At 38.4% G+C, this 25,777-nt stretch overlaps 1 protein-coding gene across 1 annotated transcript in view; it reads right to left on the reverse strand.

Moving 5' to 3' along the window:
- The window catches only part of PARD3B (par-3 family cell polarity regulator beta), a 392,350-nt gene extending 367,178 nt beyond the window's left edge, over positions 1–25,172 (reverse strand). Inside the window, exon 1 of the mRNA XM_015635105.3 lies at positions 24,983–25,172. Within this exon, the coding sequence (XP_015490591.1) occupies positions 24,983–25,102 (120 nt within the window). The 5' untranslated portion in view covers positions 25,103–25,172. The remainder of the gene's footprint in view (positions 1–24,982) is intronic.
- Positions 25,173–25,777: the final 605 nt, after the last annotated feature.

Genomic DNA, 25,777 nt, shown 5'->3' on the forward strand with positions numbered 1-25,777 from the left:
CAAAATCAAAACTGAGAGCAAATGAAAACTACAGATGAAAAACAAGCTATACCTATAGAACACTACACAAAAAAATCTTTAAAACATACATTTTTTTTACTGATATTGATTCATATTTCCTTATCAATCTTAATCTAATTTGAATAGTGAATTTAAAATAATTTTTAAAAATTCTGTTTTACAATACTTTATAGATGGACTATTTTGGTTATTATCAGAACAAACATATAAATAAATATACAGATAGACATGCACCACTTCTGACACGTGGGGAGGTGCATCTGTATTTTTTTAGATACATAAAACACATCCATCATTTCTTTCTCTGAAGAAGCAGATAATCCTAATGTGGCAAAGATCCCCAAACAAATAAGTAAATCCCAGTTTGCTTTCACAAATAAATACTTCCAAATTCCAATGCAACACTGTGTACCATATTAACAGGGATCATACTAATTCTCCAATATGAATGCTTTCCTCATACATTATTAACTCCTTCACTTCAATAACCAAGAGTTCAGCCATCATTCCACTGACCCTGAAGCCAAAAGGCTCAGTGTACTGCTCAACAGCAAATTCTCCCTGACAGGAAATACAAAATTAGAGAGCAGAGACACAGTCTGCAGCCACTGTCCCCAAACGATACCAGCTACCTGTGTACACAACTTCCAAGTGGTATTTATGGCTGAACCTCCTTAGTTAAGATTTATCCCTCTAGGACAAATTACTGTGGTTTAATGAGCACATGGCAGCTCAGTGAGTCCCAGAGACAAGTTTGAGTGGTATCAGCACTGATGAACATTGCATCTGCTACAGCACAACGAAGAAAAAAAACATGCCTAGCTAGGATTATAAAGCATATTTGAGTCCTCCATCAAATATTGTGGAGAATGGCCAGAATATGCTAAAATTGAGGGCCAAGAAAAGGGCACACACAGTTATGAGAAATGTTTCAGAAATGGAAAAAAAAAGATATGACCACTGATGGCCTGCAACTGAGAGTTAAGTGTAACTAGATACAGCACAGCTGCATGAAAACCACACAATTAACCATCTAAAAGTATGTCTATTTGTAACATGTCCATTTAATCTCTAATTTACCTCTTACTACAGTTATTTCATTTTGCAATGAAACCATCCATTTGTGAAACAGCAAATGCTTGTTCATTCTAGGTATCACATGTTAAAAATTACAAACCTTAGGAATATCAATTAATACACTCTTTTTTCTGTAAAGTGACAAAGTGTGGACAACTATTGCAGCTCAAATTTCTGATCTTTAAGCTCAGAGCTTAGGTATTTTTACCAGAACCATAAAATTCTAAGATGGAAAGGCAGAAAAGAAACATACCTTTATGCAATAAATGAGCAGGTTACTTTAGATCATAATATTTACCTAATGCAGATACCTTGAAAAAAGTGTAGTTTGACCATACCAATAAACTTATAAAATATGATACTCCAAAACCAGAATACATCAGTAGCTACAGATGCTCCTCCTGAAACATTTAACTAATGTAACCACAAAGCTGTTCATAATTAGCAGCACTAAAACAGCATAATTGAAAATCACTCCTCTTAACTGGGCAAACTTCTGTGGCTAAACCTATTTGGACGAAGACATTTTAAAACCTGCTGTATGTATTATAATGCTGAAGTGTTAAGAATAAAGCTGAAGTTAAAAAATACGCAGCTCATTAGAATCTTTTGATTTCAGTGTTCACTTCTATTTGTGATTCAGTAGCTGCAGCAACACAGATGTGTCATTGAAACAGAAACAAAGACAAAACAAGTGTAAAACCCTATTGTCCCAATAGAATGCTGCAAGTTGGCAGGACACAAGCTCAAGACATAGCCACCCTATACTACATTAAACTTAATTAATTCCTTACCATCTTTTACTTTTGGACACAGCAAATATGGTAAATTATTTTTGCTAGTGGCAATACCAAGAGAACATCTCTAAAATAGTCTCAAAAAACAAAAGATGCCATTACTCACCAATCTTTTGGAACAATGTAAGATTCTTTAAAAGAAGACAATGACAATTCACAGTGAAGTACAAGAACTAAAGTAGATCAGGATTCACAGTTTCTTTTGAAGAAAAATACTTCTTAATGGTTTAGACACATACTTTAGCTCAGGTACACACAGCATGAACACACAATGACCTTCTGATCTCAAGGACTCCCCAATTACAATGACCAGCACAGACTACAGCAAGACTGAATACTTGCTGCCTCAGAAACACACATGGGAACGGCTTCTATTAGCTTACATGAACTTCATCCCTCCAAGTTAAAGCCCATGCTGGGGGTAGGGAGTTTTTTTATAAACTTGGTTGATGAAGCAAATAGTAACTAGTGCTAGATAGACTGGGTGGAAGAGGTTCCCTCCACATAGTCACAAAAGTAACAATAGTCCACCTGACAGCAAACTCATTCAGCTATTCAAAAAAAAATTCAAAGTCAGAGAACATTTTCTGTTCTTTGTATGAATTCCAAACACTGACATGCATTGGAAATAAAGTGTCCATTAAAAAAAAACAAAAAACAACCACCCAAAAAAACCCCACCAACTAAAATATATACATCAGTTTCTTCAATGTTTCTTTAGTCACACCAAGATTCAAGACAGTTTCACTGAATAAAACATTTTAGAAAACTCACCATTTAAAACAAGCCATTAACTACCAGAAGATGTAAAAGTTGACTGTCTAAAGTTCCAAATAGCACTGTATCCATATGCATATGCACAAACTCACATTTTGCTCATTCCTTAGAGCGCAAAAGGAGTAGAACAGGTCCAAAATATGGTACATGAAAGGTAGAATCATTAACAGAGAAAATGAAACTTGCTCAGGAAAAAATCATCCAATTTTAAGGTTCTTGTGCTTTACTGTGATAGAATAATCAAAAGGAGCATCAAGAACACTGCAGGTTTCCATGTGTTTTAAAACTTCTAGGCAGGAGATTGCCTTTCTAATGTAACAGAGTAACTTCATAGTTCATAATGTATACAAGTGGAAGTCTTGCAAAAAAGAGTTTGCTGATTCTACAGTGTCTTCTGAATGCTCTGAAATTCAGAGCCCAGGAACAGAGATGGCAGGCTGTGCAAAGGGTCAGTGCCAGACAGCTTCAACAAAATAATACTTCTTGCCTGCTGAAAGCAGCAAATGCTGGATGACACCCCATTTTTGATCAGAGAAGAGATAGATTAAGGGCATACTTACTGAGAAAGCACTTGCTGAGAAGCTATGAAATAGAAAGTAAGGAAAGCAACTGTATTCTAAAATACTAGGACAAGTTTTGGTTTGGTTTTTTTTTTTCTGATTGATTGTTGTTTCTTTAAGTTTCTCTAGACTGAGACTGAAATCTTATTCTAATGAATGACCGTGTCTAGAAGGATTCTTCACAGTATCTTCTTAATCATCATCATTAAAAGTTGACATGCCTAAAAAGAAATACTTAGTTTTGAAAAAGCCTCTTGTAAAAATAAAACACTAACAGTAGCCTGGAAGCTCTGGACAGCATTCAGGTATGGTTACCTGAATCTGTATCTGCTCCTAAACATTTCTAAATGTTAGAAAGTCCATCTTGAAGAAACTGCAACTACAGTTCCAAAATATCCTAGCATCACAAGTGGGGAGAAGTTCTCTTACAGCTTAGTACATAACCTGAGGCAGAAATTCAGCTGAAGTACAAACCTGCAAAAATCTATGTAAAGAAAATGTATGACTAAGTTACCTGGTATAATTCATAACAGCACTTGGCAAATGAATATTGAACAGTTACTCTAATGTGCATTTTACCTTAGGGCTGCAAGTCATGTTTGTGTTTAACATCAAGCCACTTAAAAGCTGTTTATCATCATTTCCTTTATGTGTGGGAGAACACTTTAGGAATTACTATGCAAATATTTACCAAATGTTAAATTAAAGCCAGGTCACATGAATGCACAAGTGCAATGTAGGCAGAGAAGTGACATAAATTTTAAAAAATGGGCTTGCCATTCATGTTCTTACAGAATCCTGACTTAGTTGCCACCTAATACAAAACCATCACTGTTCAAATAGTCTAAAACAGGTTCAAGAATTTTTCTATGCATTTATTTTCAAAGTACCAATCAATCTATAATTAAATCATTCACCTTTATTGTTAGGTTTTTACATAAATCTATAGATTCACATTTTTAATGTATGAACAAGTTGGAGAACATTCTTGATTCTTTTTGTTCCCAACTCACCTAAAAATGTATCAGTCTCTTTCCTGAAAACTAAGCAACATATCTAACAAATATTACAGTCCACATTGGGTATTTCAGACTGTTAAGGAGAATCCTAACTTAAAGACGTTTCAGCTGACCATCAATAAAATAAACACCACCACTTAAGGATTTCACGATTAATTATTGCTTGATGCATATGCAGAATGCATAAAAAAGCCAACCCTATATTGGAATTCTTAATCTAATATAATAACAATAGGATGCACTAAAAAAAAAAAGCAGAACTAGGACTGACTTATTCATGCTGATATTTCTGAAGTGCCTCCACATCAGTGTTTCACTAGAGCAAACAGGCTTCAATGAAATACAGCATACAAATGGAAATCATATATGCCTGTTCCACATACACAACAACGGAATAAATGGTAGGTCAAACTTTGGGGAAGGTGTGGCCTCTGGCCACATTGTTTTCTGTCATTTAGACAGTGTAAAAGTAAAATTAAAAATCCCATAATCATAAACCATTTTCTGATAAGTGGATATTTTAGGTTAAGCTCAGCAAAAGAGGTATTCTACCACTTAATCATTTTTAGATTATAAATTACAATGTGATGCATTACCTCAATATATTAAGTAGTATTTAATGATTTCTATAAGCATTTTAAGGCTACACAATGTATCATTATGCACAGCTAAACAGCAATAAGTATTAGTTACTCTCAGACCACAACTTGGGGAAGAGAGCACAAAAAGCAACTTGGAGAGGAACATTCGGATGAGATTGGTCACAGCCTCAAGCTTCATCTCTAAATCCTTCTCAAAGTTTACCACTGAATTAGATCTGCCTTAAGCATTTTTGGTTTGCTTACCAAAAGCACCTCCAAACAAGCCTGAAGTGGTACTTTATTTAAACTCCATCTCAACTGCCACCAACAGGGCTGCCATCTTCAGGTGTAGTAGAGGTGGGGCTCTGTTTCTACAGCACTATGAATACAGAGTTTCCCAAATCAAGAGTTGATCACAAAACAGACATTTGCACACAATAGACTATCACAGTCTGGAGCTGAACAGTTAGAGGTTAGCAACAACACAACATATGTGCATTGATGTCCTTGTACAACCTAAAAGAAGCCCCAAGAAAAGATCCAAACCACCCCAATATGCATCACACCCTGTCCATACAGCAGGCAAACAACCACCACTCCTACTCTCTTCATATGCACGAATGTAGAATTGTATCATTGCATATAATATTGTAGGTTACAGACATAACAGCTTTATGGAATAAAAGGAGCCACAAGAAGTTTCTGTAAAAATAAAAGATGAACAGCTACCTGCACAAATTAAGCCTGTTCCAGACATTACTGAATACAGAAGTTCCTGGCACAGACCTGATCTGAATAAACCTCCCTACACAAAACACATGAGTATACTCCATACACACATATGTGTATTTACACATGCACACACCTGTAACTGAATACAAATTGGCTCTTCTTTTCATAAAATTCAAAAAATGGAGAAAAAGTAATACTTAGGTTTCACTGCTCAGGAAGCTTCCAGAGTTTAGTTTACATTACACATAACAGAGGATGTTACAAGCTCATATTTCTAGGTCTCACTGTTGAAAAAATTAATTTACACCATCTAATTAATTACACTGTCTCTATAGCATAACATTAACCAACACATTTTTAACCCTTTCCAGTTAGAAATTCAAAACCAGCAGAAATCTTTAAGATAACACAAGGAAGAGAAACATGCTATAATACAGTGAGATAGTAAAAAAATTCCTTGTGTATTTCATAGTGCTATTGTTCTCCTTCACCAAAATTCTGACTCCGCTTGCATTAGAAGTGAAAATGTTGTAAGATGCTAGAGAGAAGATAAAACTTCTTTATAGCTTTCTACCAGCTGAAGTGACACACATTCTCTCAAGTTATTAATATTAAAGAAAGATCTATACTCAGTGAGCTCAAAGACAGAAATTAAAGCTGAGGTAAGGGCAAAGGACAAGGTAGTCTGCTCAGAAAGAAAATGCTTTTAAGCATCCAGAAATAAAACTACAGAAAACACAGAAGGCCATACAGCAGAAATAGTCTTAGAAAGGTGACTGTAAGGGATGCCTCCTAATCTGTCCTCCAAATGAAATAAAGTACTATAAAAATAAAGCAGCACAAGAAAGGATCTTCAGAGAGAAATTTTACCCTAACTGGGGGGTGATAGCAAACAGAAAGAAGTTCATTCCAAGGAAAGTTGTGAGTACATGGAAGACAAAGCTCTTCGCTTTTCACAATAAATTTAGCAGGTCTAACAAGCTTTCAAACCTCATGCCAAAACATGATCACAAGAAGTAACACCAGTCTAAGTTGTTATACCCATGATGCTTTGCTTCTGACTAAAGCACACATTTTGATTTTTTTTTAGATAAGTTAGGAAGTTTTCTTCACACAGTAAGATAGCACATAAGAAATTTCTCTCCTCTTAAAAAGAATAGATTAAATACTCAAATATAAGGTGAATTAAAGATTATTTTCTTCAAACCAACACAATTTCTCCCACTCTTTAGAAGGATCTCTTTTCAAACCGTAGTAGAGGAAACTATTCCCTGTAAACAAGCTATTTAAAAAACTAAATCTCATTCTATGTATTTTCACACATACTAAATTTTGTCCAGATTCATTCATTTTATCTCTCAATACTAGTTGTGGAAAACGTATTCTTCCCTCAAGCAATTCTTTTTTCAAATCATGATTAGATGTAATATAGCCAAAAGGTATAAAGTAAAAAAGGAGTTCTGAAAAAACAGTAACTTACATAAGATCACTTTAAATATTTAATTTCAAAAGTTTCTGTCTTTGAAGGTGCTGAAAACCAGATGCCAAAAGAGGAACTAATCAGATCAGGTCAATAGAGAAACATTCATCTTTGTCAGAACAGTTGGGTTTATCTCAGTACACTTGCAGTTTTTGCACAGTCTGGTCACACTGCCTTGATGGCCTTTAAGGACAGCAAGGGCATAAAATAGACCCTGGACTACCACAGATTTGTGACTGAAACAATATTTTAACTATCCCAAAAAAAAACAGAAAAAAGTTTTCTCTTGCTTTTTCCAGGCACAATGAATAACCAAAAAGCAGAGCTTCTTTTTAGTCTTTGGAACGAGGCCTAACACAGCACAAATGCAGCTCACCATCAGCTTTATCTTTGACATGCTAAATGGTCCAAAATACCATTAATCAATCCCTAGTCACCAGAGGGACCTAGAATATTTCTTTATTATATTTAGCTGTCTTCAAATAATTATGCTCTGAGAAATTAACAGGACCTAGTATTTCCATGACTAGTAATCAGAACACAACAGCAAGGACTGCTGATCACTGCTTTCTGTCTTCACCTGTTGCCTGCACTCCACCATATACCAAACTTCATTTTGGAGGTATGAAACTTTCTTGCACTTTTTTTCCTTCTCTGATTAATTTTCATGTGCAGTTAACACATTCTGTTTTACTTGGGAAGACAGACACTCAAACTGTGACTGGCTGTAAGAACCACCTCATTACAGCAAGATGGGCTTAGACATCAGAGAGCTCTCACGGTGAAGATGTGGGCTACAAGGAACTCAGCACACAGGTTATACACACAGTTTCAACTGTTAAAAAAGTCCCAGCTCACATTTGAAGATAAAGACCCTGGCCTGAGATCCTGGTAGACAAACCACAGAGTAGTAAGACAGTGAAAGTTCTTCACATAGGCTATAAAGCAAGGGGAGCACAGTGAATAGGACTCTTCCACTTGAGCCACTCAACACTTGCATACTGTAGGTCACAGCAGAAGGACGGACAGCAAGTCGCTTCTGGCTCTCAAGGGACAGTGCTGGCAAAGAGGGACTAGAAGATTCCTTGTCCTTCAGCTATCTTTAAATAATTATGTTTTAAGAAATTACCAGGACTATATACTAATAATAAAGTCTTCATTTTTCACAAGGCAAGGAAGGTACTTCACTGTAATCAGAAAGGAGAAAGAAGACATGGTTTGAATATGCAGGGGGAAAAAATGCCTATCTCCCATATCCAGTCTGAGGAGGAAAACAGAAAAAGCTGCTTCTATCTCCCTATCACGGAATTCTCTATTTGCACAGATATATAAACCTAAAATGACCCAGATTATTTCAACTAACACTCAAACTTTTACTTGATTTGCAGCATTGGAACCCTCCAAAAATAAGAGCATTCTGATTTTATACTGAATCTGAATGAAAAACCACTCTCTGAATATCACCTGAATAAAATAAGATGTAGAGAGTACATCAGGAGATGATCACATAGCCCACCTTTACATTATAGTGCAACATTTAAGAAGACCATTTCATTTCAGTGTTTCAGTTTTACAAAGAAAGCTGGAGATGCACATTTAGACAGAGGTCTACACACTGCACTTGTAACAACCAGCCAAAATCTCCCCCTCAAAGCTTCAGTTAAAGCTGGAGCACACTGTATGGCAGGCACTGAATCCAAGTTAACTACACAAATGTAAGAATATAAGTGTAAACTGATCTTCAGTTATAAACTAAGAATATCCTTTAGCTTTTCAAGTCGGTAGCATTAGACTGCTTCAACAATGTGGAAACACAAAAGACTCAACCTTTTGCAAATTAACACAAAAGTTCCAGAACAAAACATCTCTAAATAAACCTGCAAGATTTTAAGGCTTACCTTTCATACCCCAACTCCTCCATGTCAAATATTATCTGCAATATTCATTCGTATTGTTATGCTAATAAGCAAACTGCTACCCAGCTCTAGGCAGCTGGCAAGTAATTAATTTGCATTGAGTGGCTTTTTGTTTGATTTCCTAAAGGTGACACTGCAGGGGCTAGGGACCACAGCCATGATTTCTTAAAATCCCAAATTAAGTGGGCAGACTCTCCATAGTAGTATAAAGCCACACCTTCAAACTGTCATACATCTTTCACATAGAAATGAGAAGGGAAAAAACTTAAGAAAGTAAGAAATGCATGTATAAGGGTAGTGTACTTCAAAAGTAAAGTCCAGGTTAAGTAAGTGAACAATGCTGTTATTTTGCCAATAAAAACTGAGGACGCCTTAAATTCAAATCATTCAGTATAGCTACAGATAAAAATGAGGCTGGCTGCAAATTAACACAACTCAAGTTTGTAACAAACTCAGCACTGAAGGATACCAGATCTTCAACAAAACATGATAAATGGTTCACATCTCCAAGGGCAGCCAGCACATCAGCCCTGCATCTAGAAACCATCTAAGATTGTTTTATTAACAACTGTTGGGCCTTTCTTTGATAAAGTGATTAATGCATTTGCAGCTGACACAGGACTGCTTATCAGAAGCAGCTGGGAGCTTCAAAGATGTGATTGAGTAACACAAGACTCTAAACAAAACTGAATACAAATGCCTGTAAGACAATGCACACCAAGCATGCTGGAATCCTGTCAAACTTTAACACAAACTGAGCTTTAGACAAAGCTCAAGTGAGGAAAAAAAAAATCATACTAAACTATAGAAGCATTTCCTTAATTCCTCATAGAAAGCCATCAGATATTTTCTGGAATTCCTTAGAGAACAGCAAGACTTTTCTGCTGCAGTACCACCCTATTTCCTGCATGAGTCAACCATCAACCCGAGACTGGGAATTTTGCCAAAGACTGTCAGATTTGTAGTGTCAGTAGGAGTCAGAGCCAGTCAGAGCCCAGACCACCATTCCCTTCTCACACATCCAAACTGGTGAATTTCAGAAATGCCACCAATTCTTACTGGTCCCACTGCCTGTAACAACCTTAGTGAACTCTCTCCATGCTCTCTGAACACCTCCTAGCAGGCACAGCTCATTGCTCCCCTTAGAGAGGAGTTAAAGAGGAGTTAAAGAGACCTGGGGTCTCTTTCCTCACTCAGAGAAAATACATGACCTTTCACAGTACATTCAGTGACTGTGCTCCAAAATCAAGCCATAAGGGACAATCACAGGCCCAGTGCTATAAAGATGCTGAGACAGCCAGGGTAGTTTTAAATAACCAAAGCATTGGAAGCATTTGAAGATGTAAGAAGAGTCCCTTTGAGGCAGAAGTTCATTACAAATGAAAACAAAACAAAACAAACAAACAAACAAAAAAAAAAGTGGAAAGTAATATGGTGGTGGTGGAAAGTAATAGACTCAAAATTGGCTCTGCTGGGAGGGAAACAAAGGGTTTTACCCATACAGGTGTGGGAGCAAGGTTTGCAGGTCTGTACTAGATGATGCTGTAACCTATTTTGTTCTCATGTGAAATACAAAATTAACCAGTTTCTCTCCTCCCTTTACTTCTCAGGAGGAAAAAACAACTGGGTCAATAATATTTTGAAGGCACAACTACCAGTAAAGCACTACCTAATTCCATAAAGCCTAGTCAGCTTCACTGGTTCTGGCTATTGTTTAAAAGAAAATAATCAGGAAGTTTAAAAAGAAATATAAATATTTAGCAGCTTAACATTACACTGTGGGGATTACTCTATAGCCTGCAATATTCTGTGCTATATTAATAAAAATTTGTATCATCACAGTACAATGTGGGTAAGTTTTAGTATTTGACTTCCAAGATACAGCAAATATACCCAGTGAACAGCTGAAACAACCTCTACCTTTAAACACATTGCCAAAGCCAAGTGATGGAACTGGATGAAACCCAAACAAGGCTCCTGAGAACGATTTCCACCCTCACCCGACTGAAACAGAGAACGTGCCAGAATTAATACATCATCAAAATTTGATGCCTAACCTCAACACACAAAGTGAATTTTGGCCAAATAAAAAACAGTGAAAAGACTGATATTATCCACTTTTTTATTGAAATTTAATACTACTAATGTGCATAACGGTTGGCCCTGCCTTTATCCCAAAGGGCTGATTTCTTCTGCTATTCCAAGTGTCTTCAGGAAAACAGAATCACAAAAGAGTTGGGAAGAAACATCTTCACAGATTTCAGAGGGAAAAAGAAGGCAGCATCAGTCACTGCAAAACAACTAACAGACAGGTAGGTCTAAGTAAGCCAAGTACAACATTTAGCCCAAACGTGAAAAATGACACCTGAGGCACACGTTCCAGTTACTGTTTGATAGCGACTTTGTCCAACCCTCAGGTTGAAAGGGGGCCACATGGAAAAAAAAAAACCTCCTTACACAACTTTTATCCAGCCAGTATAACCCCATAATAAAGTAAATATGAAAACAGCTGATAAACAAACTTGTTTAAATGCTGCATTTGCCTATATTTTCCATCAGTTCTGAGATGCCATTACAACCTTCATTTTAATTTGCAGCTTGATGCCATCCATCACTGATACAAATGAGTTCAATTTACTTTTCCATGAGCTACCTCATTTCTTCTCTTTGGGCTCCAGATCTGTACCCACACACATTAACTCCATATATTATATCATACTTAAGCACCAACAAAAATAAGAAAGAAAATTAAACAAAGATTTACTGAAAATACCTACAGCTAAGTGGACATAACACAGCCATTATTCACAAGAACGCTCGACCCTAACCGTGTTACAGGAGCATTTTAGCACAATGCACTGTCAATAGGACTTGCAGAATAACAGTTCCCTTCTCAGTAAGCGATGATTGGATCTGCTTCCCAACTCTCACACACAAAAACAAGTAGAGAGCTGGTCCCTGACAAGTTGCTGAAGGCTTTTCAGCCAAGTAATTGGATCTACTGCCACTAAATTTTATCACTATATGCAGTGCCTGAAAAGGAAACCAGTTCATTCTCTTCTTTAAATCGTTACTAACAAAGGATACTGCTGTTGTCAGTTAACAGAAAAAAATTATAACATCAGAATTTACTGGTCTAATGGTCACAAAGTAAGTGATTTGGACTCCTACAGAACCTGCAACAGCTTTGGCTGCATTATTAAAGGTATCTCTTACACTATGACATTAGGCTCAAAAACAAAAGCACACAGAAGACCCCCAAGAAAAACAGCCTGAAAATTCATTAAGTGTGCTTCAGTTTACATCAGTATTTAACAGTTTGATCATTGAACTGGAGCTTGTACCTTTCAATATGAACTCAACCATCACAAAAATACATGATTCAAAGTCATAATTTAAAAGTTAAATCTAGCCTTTTTCTTCCCAGTTAAAAGAAACTCCATCCCACAAAGCCTCCTTCATCAAACTTTCTTCCCAGATTCCATTAAAGTTATTTCACTGACAAAAACCACTAGCATAAAATTTATCATAAACAAGATGTTTCAAAACTAAAACAACATTTTGCAGAACATTAGCAGCCCACTACAATCTATTTCAAAACTACTTTGGTCTGCACCATGGCATGTGGAACTAAGACCTGCACTATCAATCCTGCTTATGAACACCAGCATCCTAGATTTTGCTACATGATCAAGTTGGGGTTTTTCATACTGATAAGCCAAATAGTTAATCTCTAAATACACAATGCATAAAAGGGATCATTTCAAACCAGAAAAATGGAAGACACTTATAATCACCGCAGCATTCACATTTGAATGACAGCTAAACATAAAGACACATCAAGCATTCAGCCATCTGGAAATAAGATTTTTTTTTTCATATTGTCTATTCTCAAAGCCTTAAGGCAAGAGTCAGAGGTTGACCAAGACTTCCATTTAGTGAGATGCTCATTTCCCATCTACAGCCATTAACAAACTGCACTATGAACAATAAGCCAGACTCCTCCACTTTCACTGCATTCAAAGACAGTTGTGTTATACCAGGACAAACAGTGTGTGCATACTGCCAGATGTACTTTATATTTGGAAAATAGGAAGCTACAAAAAAAAAAAATCTATCTAATGTTTTCCTAGTGTCTTTGAATACGGCTTATTTAATAAAATGATGACAGCAATTAATATATTATTTTGTTATGCCAGACAAGAAAAAATATGATGCAAAATTCCTGATACATAAATAAAAACAACCAAAGTATGTATTCAGGCACTATTCAGAGTTAAATGGTAGTGAATACTGTTGCAGAAAAATAAACAACAACAACAAAAAAATCACACTGCAAGCACAGCTACCAGAGACCTGGGACAACCAGAGGAGGATGCAGTCCAGCTTTACCATTACATTTTTAATAATACATGTAGGACCTAATAAGAAAAAAGCACCCTGAATCTACAAACACAAACCATCTAGTCCTCTCACATTCTCATTTGCAGCAATTACTCCTCCACAACACAAAAAAATTCCATTTCAATGGAAAACTACCTAAACCAACATTTTCCAGACTCAGGGATTAAGGGACCAGCACTGGCATACTCTGATCCATTTTACTCCAAGCGGAAGTATGTGAAAAGAAGCATTTAGAGCAATTCTGTTCTGTTGACAGTTTGAAAAAGTGACTTGAATACAACAATCACAAAGAGCAAAATACCCTTAGAAATAATATATTTAAAAAGCACAGGTCATGAGTGTTCTTCTAAGCATTTATGAGATTTGATGAGTTTTTAGAGCAAAATTTAATTCTTGATTTTGTTCTTCACTAAGTCAGTGAACTGGTTTCCATGGGGGCTTTTTAGGTAAAGGTAGTACCTCCCATCAGCCAGCAGCTGAATGAGAGCTATCCAAATCACTGCTCCTGAAACACTAATACAAAAGATTTTTACGTGCAGATCTTCTTGCCTCACACAGGAGGCAAGAGTTATTATGACAAAGAGTCATAATTTATCATTGACAGACACCAACCTTAAATTATTTTTTTCACACACATGTACTTTTTTTCCACTAAAAAAATGCATCTTCCTTTTTATTACAGTCTAAACAACACATCATGGCTACGCAAATTCTGGTCTTTATGCACAGTGTTGAAATGTCAATGAACCTTCTCGTTTCTGTCACCCAAAACAACTATTTCAGGTTTCCAGCTCTTCAGGGGGTTTTCTTTTTGTAGCTTATAATGCCAGGAACTCCTGAAACATTTGTTCAGGATACATTTATTACAACCAGCAGGGGAAAATTAACTGTGAATTGGAAGCAGCTTGGTTTTTCAAATAAGCCTAATTCTGTAGGGGCTGAGCATGCTAACTACCATCAGTCCTTGAAAAATTTCAGCAAATCTTTCCCTCCTACACAAGATATGGGAAAATTCAACTGAAGAAAGTAATCACTTCTCCAATGTTCTATTCTTTGAGCAGACAAAGAACAGGTTGAGAGGCGTAACAGTAACAGAAGAGGACAGTCAAATTTCCAACATTACTAAAAAAAATACATGTGTTAAAAAAAGCAACAGTGAGAAACAGCCTTTTGAAAAATATGCAAATTAAACAGATTTTATATATTAGTACACTGTTGTAACCTATTCTATAGAATGGGGAGGACCGAGGGGGTAACCTAGAGAAAAATACAGAATTTCTATAGAAATCTCAGTAGAATGAATAACCTAAAGAAAATACAATTTTCAAAGTCAAAGCAAAGTATGCTACATTTTTTACACACTAGAACAGACCAGATATTTCCACAAATTAACTGATACACTGTATGAAATAAACTACCTTGTAAAAAGAATCTAATAGATTGCTGACAACTCCCTACTGCAGCCAATTATTTCATTTTTCAAAAAAAATCATTATACCTTAACAAAAATCATTGTTACAACAAATAATTTTTTAACTCAGTCTGAGTAGAAGGGACGTGATTTGGAGGCAAACAGCATTCATAGCGTTCACAATATATAAACATTTGATTGATGTATATTATATTTGCCTCATTTTTTCCCCCCTGAAATCTTAACAAATACTGCACTTTTTTTTTATAAAAGCAAGTCCTCTGGAATCTTTACTCAGCAAAAAAAAAAAATCCTATATGACTTCTGGTTTCCATACAAGCTTTCATGTAGACTAACCTATCTACAGTGACACTAACCCACATAAAACTTTTTAGAAAAATAACTTAAGCAGGGAATGGAAGAGTTTGGGACTTTTTATTTCAAAAGCAGAAGCTGTTTCAGTTTAAAAAAATGTACAGGTGAGATGCAGCACCATCACCCAATTTACTGATGATTAAGTATGACACAAGTTAGAGGAAGTCACTTGGTTTTGCCCAGGATAGAGTGAGGCACAGTTTTCACTGCACAACTGGTAAAAGAGAAAGGGTACAATGAGCCATTCTAGACTTAAACTTCTGCAAAAAGCAATATTGCCTTGGTCAGATTTGCAGAACCTCTGAATTACTTCTATTTCCAGAATAGCTACAGACACGTTGTCACAAGTAAGTTTCCCTATTGCTTACCCTACTTGTGCACCAGTGTATTTCTGACCTGTCCTTGTGGTGTTTAACAGCTAGGACTGATCAAAAAAAATTCTGAGATGAAACTTCTCCATCAAAAACCTTACTGAAATACTGAAGAAATCCTTATAGAAAAGGTTGCAGCAGGAAAAGAGAGCATTTTAATAGCTGCTCAAGCAGGAATCCATAGGAAGGGTGTTCTGCAACTGACCAGCAGGCAGGAGTAGCAACTGGAATTCTGACAAACTCTGGAGGAAGAAGTTAACTAGGCAGAGTTCCAGGTCACTTTCTATCGTCTTTGCTCATGAAACTCATCACTTACAAAAGGTCTGTATCCAAAGCAGCCTGCAGCCTACATTTCCAATAAGAGCAAAGTCTTTAGAGCTTTAAATTTGTAGTCTGTTTCACTTCTGGTTTGTGCTCAGAAATAAGAATTGGCAAACAGAGAATGTTAGTGGAAAGCTTTCTAACACTCAAAATACTACCTACCAAATCAGTATCACAGAGGATTAAAAAAAAAAAAATCATCATCATCATTTTGGGCAGGCAAACTGCATTCAACAAAGAAATGCCTGACCTACAGGAAATGAACTGAATGGTGCCTACATTCAGCCTTAGTAAAACTCCTTAAAACATGGAAAAATTATGCAATTATCCCAAATCTTCACCATGAAATTCTGGTCTTACCACCATTAATGACATCCAACATTGCAAGACTAACAAAAATATAAACAAAGGCTAGAAAACACTACATGGCCTCAAAACTTATAGTTGGAGAAGAAACATAAACAGGGAGCTACTTTATTATGGACATCATCAACATTTATAAAGACACACTGAAGTCTGCCTGTCCTCCTGGCACACCAGTCAAGAGAACAAGCTACAGAGCAGGTACAAGCACCTTTTCAACCAGCCCCTTCTGTAGCAGATCACCTGAAGATCAGGCAGACCACCCATGTACTACTGGACAGACAGAACCTTGTCATGGCAGCTTTCAGAGAAGTGTCAAAACACTTAGCTATTTTACCAGTACCTCTCATGGGTAATGAGAAGGCCTAAAGCCATGCTCAAATTATAAGAAATAACCCTTAATTGTAGAAAGGTCTACAAATGCATGTTCCAGGGTTTGGATATAGAACAAATACACCGTATACATGGGATATGTATATAACAAACACACCATCTACATAGGATTAACCCACAGGGATTTATGACTTGTCTCTCCTTCAAAGGTCCAAACATAGACCTGCTGGATTCTAACTTCTTTTGAGCTGGAACTACTCTTATTTGAACTGTACATTGACACTCAAAAGAAACAGGAGATGATTATACAAAGGTTTTTTTGTCTCCTCTCAGAAAATCTATAATTTAGATGTTTAGGTCTGCCAATAAAGACCAACTCAGCTGTTGATGGATTGATGAGAATGAGATGGTATCTTCTACAAAAATGTGAATGTCTTTCAAGGTTCTAGGAAAGAGATACGAGTAGAGAAACTGATTTGTCAAAGTAAAAAAATAAAGCCACACAATTTTCAAGGAATGCAGGTCTCTGGTCTTGGGATTGCATGTAATTCTCCTTTAAGCATTCCATTTTCTTCCACTGATTGAGATAGTACTGCATTTTTGTAAAGGAAAATGATAGGGAGGGTGTGTGTTATGATTCACCAATAGATAATATTTTATTGTTTATATGAAAACCAGTCTATCAGACAAGTTGTACTGCAAAATCATTTGGCTCCATGGAGCCTCATCTTTGAGGTCAAATCCCTAGCCAGGAAAAAGAGAGAGTCCAGTTGTTAGCTTCTACTCATGAGACTGACTGTGACTCCAACTCTCAGTCTCCGTACGAGTACAATCACCCATCTTTCTCCCCATCTACCCTTCAGTCCAACGGTATCCTTGTTATAGGCTATAAAAAACATGTTCATTCAAGCATTCTGTAGTTCTCTTTTCCAAACACATAACAGCCAATAAAGAAAAATACTGAGGTAAGTCTCTGTGGCAACAAATGCTGCCAGTGCATTCTCGTGAAACCAATGAGCAACTTGTCTGGAACCTCCCAATTCAGGAGCATTCTCAAGGGCAAGTCAAGCACCGGAGCAGTGCTGTGACACCTGCCACAAAAAAGCCAAGTCATCAGTTCTGAATGGATGTACTTAGTGGTGACATAACAATTGCAGGTTTACACTGGAGAGGAAGAGACATTCTGATTATGTTAAAATACTACAATAGTTCCCTTAATGGAGAAGTCTCTAGCACAATCATTAGGCATAAAGAGGAAAAAAAACCCAACCATTTACAAAATCAAGTCTTACATACTTTCTCTTTACAGTGAGGAAAACAGTCCTTTACAGTCCAAAAAAAGTCCTATCCAGTGCAAACAGTCATTTGTTATAACACTAAGTTTCCTTTACAAATAAGTTATTGAAGTAATCCTATGGAAGTAATAAAGTACTGGTAAGAAGGCTTACAAAATTACCAGAGTAACATATAACCTGAGGAAAAAAAAATGCTTTTATTAATGACAATATTATACAAATATTGCAGAGGCTTTTTTCCCAAAAGTTCTTGTAACATGGTGATTTTCTAAATTTCTCATATGAAGCACCTTTCTCAGTTTAACAATGTACTCAGGGCACTGTCTAGCTCAGTAGAATTTACAAGACAATTTCTATCAATAAGCCATTCACATGAGCCTGTCATTTCTGCTCAGTCAGTTCCCTGACATAAAATGGGTATATCCTTATGCATAAGATTCAAGAATGGAATAGAAAAATACAAAGCAGAATCTGTTTTCAATGATACTAATTGCTCAAGACTTCAGTGTTATCATATTCATTAAGCATGAAACACAGGCATGTTTATAGGGGGTTAGAGGGAGTTTACAATAATGAAGCAATAGGTCATCATGCCTAGGAAAGCTGCAGTTCTGACATTCAAATCATTAGGAAAGCCTAAAGAATGTTCTGCTCAAAGGGGAGGAAATCTGCTGCTTCAGTAGCAGGATGCCAGACGGCACAGTATGTTGCAATTCAACTGACCTATGAGTAAGGAGGAGAGTTAAGTCACACAACATAAAACATTATGCCCAAATAACTCTATCTGTTAAATTAAAAACATTATGTTTTTCAGAAAATATCAGTAGAACACAACCTTCCATTTTCAGACACTTAAGCAAAAAAAACCTGCATTTTATGCAGCAAACAAAAGCACCTCCCAGTTCCATCCCATGCCAGAAATACCATTTGAGGTTTGAATTCCTTCTTCACAAATTCCTACAAGTCTACTCAGAGTTCATCTTCAACTTGGCAAAGAGCAACAGCAAGCAGTCACTACTTAGAACTCTGTACTGCTCTTTAATGGTTCCCTCCTATGACTAACTTAACATTCAGTTACTACAGAAATCTTTGTGCATCTCTATTAATAATAGCTGAATAGTAATTAGAACTTGATAAATATGATCTGGGAGAAAAAAAATGGACCCTCGGTATTAACACATACACTCAAGTCTGACCTGCAGTATTTTCAGGACAGGTTACTCTCATTTTGCCTATCAATTTTCCACCAGTTCTATCCAGCTCCACCCTTCAACTGAGCTCCCCTGAGAGACATTAGCATCAGGTAACTCAGTATTCAGCCAAAAGCCCATTACTAGCAACAGTCAACTCCTTAGAAGAAGGAAAAAGGGGAAAATTTTTTTTTTTCATGTTACATAAGTACATAATGTCCTAGAAGACATTTTCTATGATAATTCTAAATTCAACAGCAGTTTTTCTGTAGAGATTATAAACACCTGTGGGTAAAGAGGAAAAGGAGTCTGAAAATTGACCAAAAATCTAATTACCTCAGCACTAGTGGCTATGATGCGACACAGCAACAGAAGTTTTACACAAAAGTGATTAAAAGGCAGGCACTTTTTAACTCTCAGTTTTTCTGGGTCACTGTAAAAGTGATCCAGAAAATTCTTAAAGGGGCCCAAAGTTCTGCTACTTGAAAGATGTTCCCAGTCTCAAAGAAATATTGCCACTAGGGTTTTTAAGTCAATAATTTCTGAAATAACTTGTCTTCTTCCACTTTCTTTACTTTCTCTACTCATATAGCCTGAATTCCTATATATGAGTCAGTTACTCAAACTCATACAATAGTAATGAGAAAGCAGTGTATCAAGTTATATTCTCATTTTTTAGTACAGTATCTGAGTGACAACTCCAAAGGCTGAACACAGACATGATAATCAAGCTGTTCACTGAAATATATCAGTTACCAAAACAATGTATAAGCTCATTAACATAGTGTAGCTGATTAAGCAAACTAAGAAAAATATGGGAATTAAGAGTTAAAATAGTTTCTAGGAAGAAAAAAAGTACTTAAAGATAGAACATAGAATTTTTTTGGTAAAACAAAGATTATGGATTCACCCCATCCCTATTTGAGCAAAAAAATAAAATAAACTAAGACAAATGGGGATAGGGAAAAATACCCAACCTAGAGACCAGGTCCAAGACAAAAGTGCACAAGTGCCACACAAATACAACTCTATTACAATGCATTTAAAAAGGACTAAATACTCAGAATTTGCCTAAAACAGAAAAAAAAGTCATAGAAAGGACTTCTTTCAAAACTTTTCACATATATCTTCTGTTTTGCAAACAACTTTTGTAAGCATTAGAGTCAGAAAAAAATCTCCCTATCCCAAATATATTTAGAGAAACTACAAGAACATTTAGTTCTGCTTCTGTTTGCTGGCTGATTTACAACAACAATACCTAATTCCAGAACACTAATTGTCATGTGGTCAGCAAGCAGGAACAGAAAGAAACTGAGAAAGTATTTTATTAGTAGAACTCACAAAATTATATAAACAATCAACTTGAAGTACTAGCTCTTTAAATCCATCTAATTTGGGAAGGATCATCAATACAACCCAAATCACCCATTTTTTCCTCATTCTAATCAAAACCACAACATTTTTGAATTAACCTACTATTTTACTGCTTCCTGCTCAGTCTGACTGTCAGTCAAAATTCACATCACCATTCCAGGATTAACTGCTGGGTCTCTGTATGTTCTCATGAATAGGAAGACACAGTCTAATGCCTGTTGCAAGTGGAGATCAAGTTCCTGGAAAACAAGGCAACTAATATTTCACTGTCTCCGCCCGCATTCCCAAAGGAGGCTCACAAAGGCTGCTGAGAGTGAGCCACTACAGAATTTAACTGCGCCTAAATTTTAAACCACAAATTGCAGTGCTTATTAATTTTGCTGCATGACTTCCATGTCCCACCCATTCAGCTGGCTTCCACGAACAAGACTGCAGGCAGCCAAAGTAGTTACTTCAATCAAGCCATCCAGGTAAGTGCCTGAATGCAAATGTATGCAAACATGAGTAAATGAATACACAGATGATAACCACCACTCGCCAATCTCCCACTCCTCCAGAGAGATAACGAACATCTGGAGCAGCAAGATGCTTCACACATTTTCCTCAGAAAAGTTTCACTGCAGTTTAAAGAAAAGTCACAGTGGATTTCACATTGCTAGTTTCATTTCCCTGGGCAGAAATCTCTTTCTGTACCAACATCATTCAAGCCCTCCGAGACAGCAAGCAAGGATCTCCAGCTGAGCCAAGGGCTCCACTGCAAAGCTGGTAATTCAGCTGTTGCCTCAAATGTGGGAGAACAGCATTTCTGTTCTGTGGGACAGATGTGAGCACAACAGTGCATCTAGCTCGAGTGCATTTAGTTCCACGTGCATTTTAAGGAATTGCTTTCAACAGGACCACACAAACCCCATGAAACCCTTCCATGCTGACCCAGAACTCCTCTTTTTCCTTTCATACACTTGAGGGAGAAAAAGAAAAAGAACTGACCGGAAAACAATCAACAAGGTACCTTGTCCTGCATCCAAGGCTATGTCTTAACAGCTACAGAGAAGCAAACAGTATCAGGCACAGCAACTCTACTCTTTTGCAGTACATCTGTTCTCACTCAAGCAAAGAATCCTAAATGCAACAGATGACACACAACTGCTCCCCAAGGCACCAAAAAAATCAAGTTAGGGACTGGGCTGATGATAAGGAATCATTAATCCTACTGTATCTACCTGTCAGCAGGAAGCCTTAATGTACATTACTAAACAGCAACAAGACCAGATCCTGAGTTACAAGAGCTCCAGCAAACTTCATTCTGCTCAAGTCACTTTCTGAGACAGCAGTGACGTCCCTGAAATTATGAATTATTTACAATTCTCACAAAGCAGCTGATCAACAAACAATTTCTTGAACTTCTGTGACTATTCACATCACAAAATCCTAGACCACAGAAATCTCTTAATTGATACTGTAATACAAAATTCTTAAGACCAGGTAGTTTTTGTATCCTCCAGTGAATCAGACAGGATCTGCCCATTCAGAACTACTGCAGTATCTCTAAAAGCCACTAAATTCAGTGGCATCAAGAAATAATTACTGTCTGATTTCTCAACTGAAATTGGCCCAAAGTTTCGGTTCAGTTAACAAAGCAACTTCATTAACTGAGGCAAATAAGCCTTCATGACCCAATCTTGACAACACAGTCCAGTCAAGAAACCAAATCAAATTTGCTAAGGAAAGACAGGAGGCTACAATAATCAACTACCCATCAAGTTCTCAGCTATCTACCAAAAGTCTCACAGAAACAAGAGACTTAATAATTTACTGCATCAACTTTCCTCTCATTACAAGTATAAAGAAGTGTGAAATAGTTTAAACCAATTAAAAAAAAAAATTTGCATACATGTATTCAAGTATTTTACGATATATATCAATTAATACTCTAATCCTGTATCTTCCCCTATGCCAGACAAGTGACTGCAGTGTAAGAGCAAAAGTAGACTTCCAGGATGACTTCCAAAATGCAGAGCCTCTCAAACATTTTTGTGTACATTTGACAGTACCATAACTAATAAAAAGTTCCTGAAGTTTGTATCCTAGCTACCTTTTTTCATTTTCCCTTCTACAACTACGAAAGATATTCCTTGTATCAATTCTCTCTCCCTTTTCAAATACTTCAGGCACTTTAAAAATAAAATTTTCCACTTGGCTCTTTTAAAAGGTTTTAACACTTGAAAAAAAACTTACAAAAAGAACACTTAACATTCCAACAGAGAGAGCAGCATTCTGTCACAAAGTATTCCAAACATTCTAAATATTTTCAAAAGAAAAACAAATATTCAGTTATCTTTAGCACAAACCTGTTTATGTGCACACCTCACAGCACATTTTAGCTGCTGATTATCCTGAGATAATCCCATTCCCAGTAGAATTTTACATTTTTTAAAGAAAGTTAATTTTAAAAACAGCAAAGAGAAGGAAGGTGGCAACACACCCAATCCATCATGTTACATCAGAGAGAAAAAATACTCCAAAAGGTAATAAAATTAATTGAGACATCTGTATGATCTATTTTACCAACCCCAGATTTTCCCCCAGGAAAGCAATCTAATGCTGAATGATGCTTGTCAAGATAAGAAGAAATTTATCTTTTTGGCCAGTTGCACTGCAAACCTTGTAGGTTGGAAGCCAGCTAATCAAAGCACTACAACAGAACTGTTTACATTTCTAGTGAACGGGGGAGGGAGAGAGGATGCACCAGGCATAAAAGTTTTCTTTAGCAGCTTGAATGAAAACCTATTCTGCTTTTCAAGTCCTTAGGTTGCTCCCCCACTCTGCCTCTTCACACATCCTTGTACAAACTCTAGCCCTGAAGCTCCATTACTCAGCAATCAGCAATTTTTGAACAAACTGGCCTGTACCCACTTTGTCCAGCTATGACCCAGAATAAGGAACTCAACATTTCTGTAATGAAATAAGCCAAAAACACAAAACAAAACCCCAACAACAGCAAAAACAACCAGCTCATTTGCAAAGGAAGAAATATAAGGTCAGAAACATGTACTACAAGGTCAGAAACGTGGACTCTGGCCTCTGGCTGTCCTATAAAGAAGGCTGATGGCTTTGACCTCACACTGAAGGGCATACAAGAACATAGGAGACAATTACAAGGCATAAAAAAAATAAAATTCTTTAGATACTACTTTAATAGCAAATCGGTTACAAATTCTTAGAACTGTAGCACACCTTAAGTGTCTGGCATTTATCTGAAGCTTTCTCACACCGCTGGAATTTCTATCCTATAATTGCTTATTGAGCCTTCTAGAACAGTCAGGGCTTCACCTCGAAAGGCAGGCACCCTTCTACTCCTTTCTAAAGGAATGAAAAAAAAGTAAATAAAGAGTAGAAGAGGAAAGAGATTTGAAATCCTTATACAAAGGCTTTGTAGGCCACCTTTAAGCCATCATCATGAGGCTAATTCCAATATCATCACAAGCACAAATCAAAAGCTGAAATCAATTTGTAAATTTCTAAATTCAACACAGCTGAAAGTAATTCTGTTTCTGGTAAAGCCCGTCCCTTGAAGGCATATTTTAGTACTCTGAACTATACCTCAGTGCAAAAGACCTCACTGAGTTTAGACTCTAACAGCAGCAGGAATTCTATAAATATTTTTTAGTTATTACACACGAACAGCATCATTAGGAAAAAAGTCTTTTAACGTAAAATATCTGTCAAGCTCTATGTGTCTTAAGGCAGGTTGAAGCATGACACTTGCTCAGAAGAACCAACATGGAGACCACAGCAATCTCTGCTAGAGCAGTGTAAGCTGTTCACTATGTATTTAACATATCAGTAGCAAGTTTTTCTTGAAACTAACTCTGCAAGAACAAGCATTTACTTCCAGTTTTGAATTCAGGACATCAAACAGTTGACTGGGCCCAACTAACTAGCACATGTCACAAAACAGAGCCCATAAGATGCTGGCTGGACTTTTTACCCAGACGTTTTAGGAAGATGAACAATCCTGCAAGCCCTTAATTCAGGGCTCATAACTGGAATCTCTTTCACAAAGCAGTATTTGCAACACTAGGCCTTTCATCAATACTGAACAGTATCCCGTTAGCCTTCAGCACCTGCCTCTTGAAGAAAAAAAGAAAAAATATTTTTATGCTCAATTAGGTACAGCCAAAGAAAAACTTAAGGAGCTCCTTTCATGTAAAGGAAATCACCTTCCCATGTAGTTGCACCTCACCGAGCAGCTGATGCCAGAAAACACAAGCTTGAATGAAACTGACTTATTGTTGCGCTCGTGTTTCAAGTTTGTTAGTCAAAGCGCACAGCAGTAAGAGCCATGCTGGCTGTGCAGCTGAGCGGGACACGCTCCCCGCCCGCCGGCATCAGCTGCTCACACAAAGTACCTGCCAGGTTCACTCGGGCAGGGGGGCCGTGCCCGTGTGCCCGTGGCCCCAGGGCCCGGCTGCCCACCCGCCCCTCCGCGTCCCTGCAGCCCGGCCGGCCCCGCGCCAGCCCCGGGCCTTCCCCCCGCCGCCCCTCACCCCGGGCCGGGTCCGCGCACGGCCCGGCCGCCCCTCACCTTCTCCTGGGCCTTGCGGTAGCGCTGCAGCGCCTGCTGGGTCAGGTCCCGCACGCGGAGCTGCCCGTCCTTGCAGGGCACCACGATGCCGGTCCTCCCGAAGCACACGGTCACTTTCATCTCAGCGCGCCGCCATGCCCGCCCTGCCCGCCCACGAACGGCGCCCGGCCCGGCCCGGCAGCGCCGGCAGGTGCGGCTCGGCGGCCCCACGGGGGCGGGCGGCAGGTGCTCCCGCGGGGCTGCGCCTCGGAGCGCGGGCAGCGCCGGCAGCGAGGCCCGGCCGCGGCCTCTCCTTCCGCCGTGCCCGCCCCGCCCCGCGCGGCGCTCCGGGAGGCGCGGGCCGGGCCGGGCCGGGCGGGGCGGCCGCGGGCGGCGGCGGCGCTCGCCCGGGGCACGGAGCGCCGGGCCGGGCTTAAAGGGGCCGCGGGTAAGAGCCCCGGGCAGCGGCGCCCATCCCGTGTGGCCGGAGGATGCGTGTCCCCCGAGCGCCGCGCTGCGCGGAGCGGCCGGCCAGCGTGCACCCACGCCGCAGCACCCAGCCCGGTCTGCGCCGGCAGCCACCGGCGTGAAATGCTGCGCTGGAGCGCGGGGCTCTGCGGGCCACGGAGAGCTGTGCGCCCGGCTGGCCGAGTAGCCCTCCCGTCAGCGCTGAGCTGGACCGCGCTAGGCACAGAGCATCCCTCGCTCGTCGAGCAGGCCCTGTGGCACACAAAATACACCTAAGAGAGAAACTGTGCCCAGCCTGCTCCGTGGTGCAACGACCAGGGCCACAGCACAGCCCTTGCCCCGCGAAGC

This window comes from Parus major, chromosome 7 (assembly GCF_001522545.3).
Source record: "Parus major isolate Abel chromosome 7, Parus_major1.1, whole genome shotgun sequence".
NCBI classification, from domain to species: Eukaryota; Metazoa; Chordata; class Aves; order Passeriformes; family Paridae; genus Parus; species Parus major.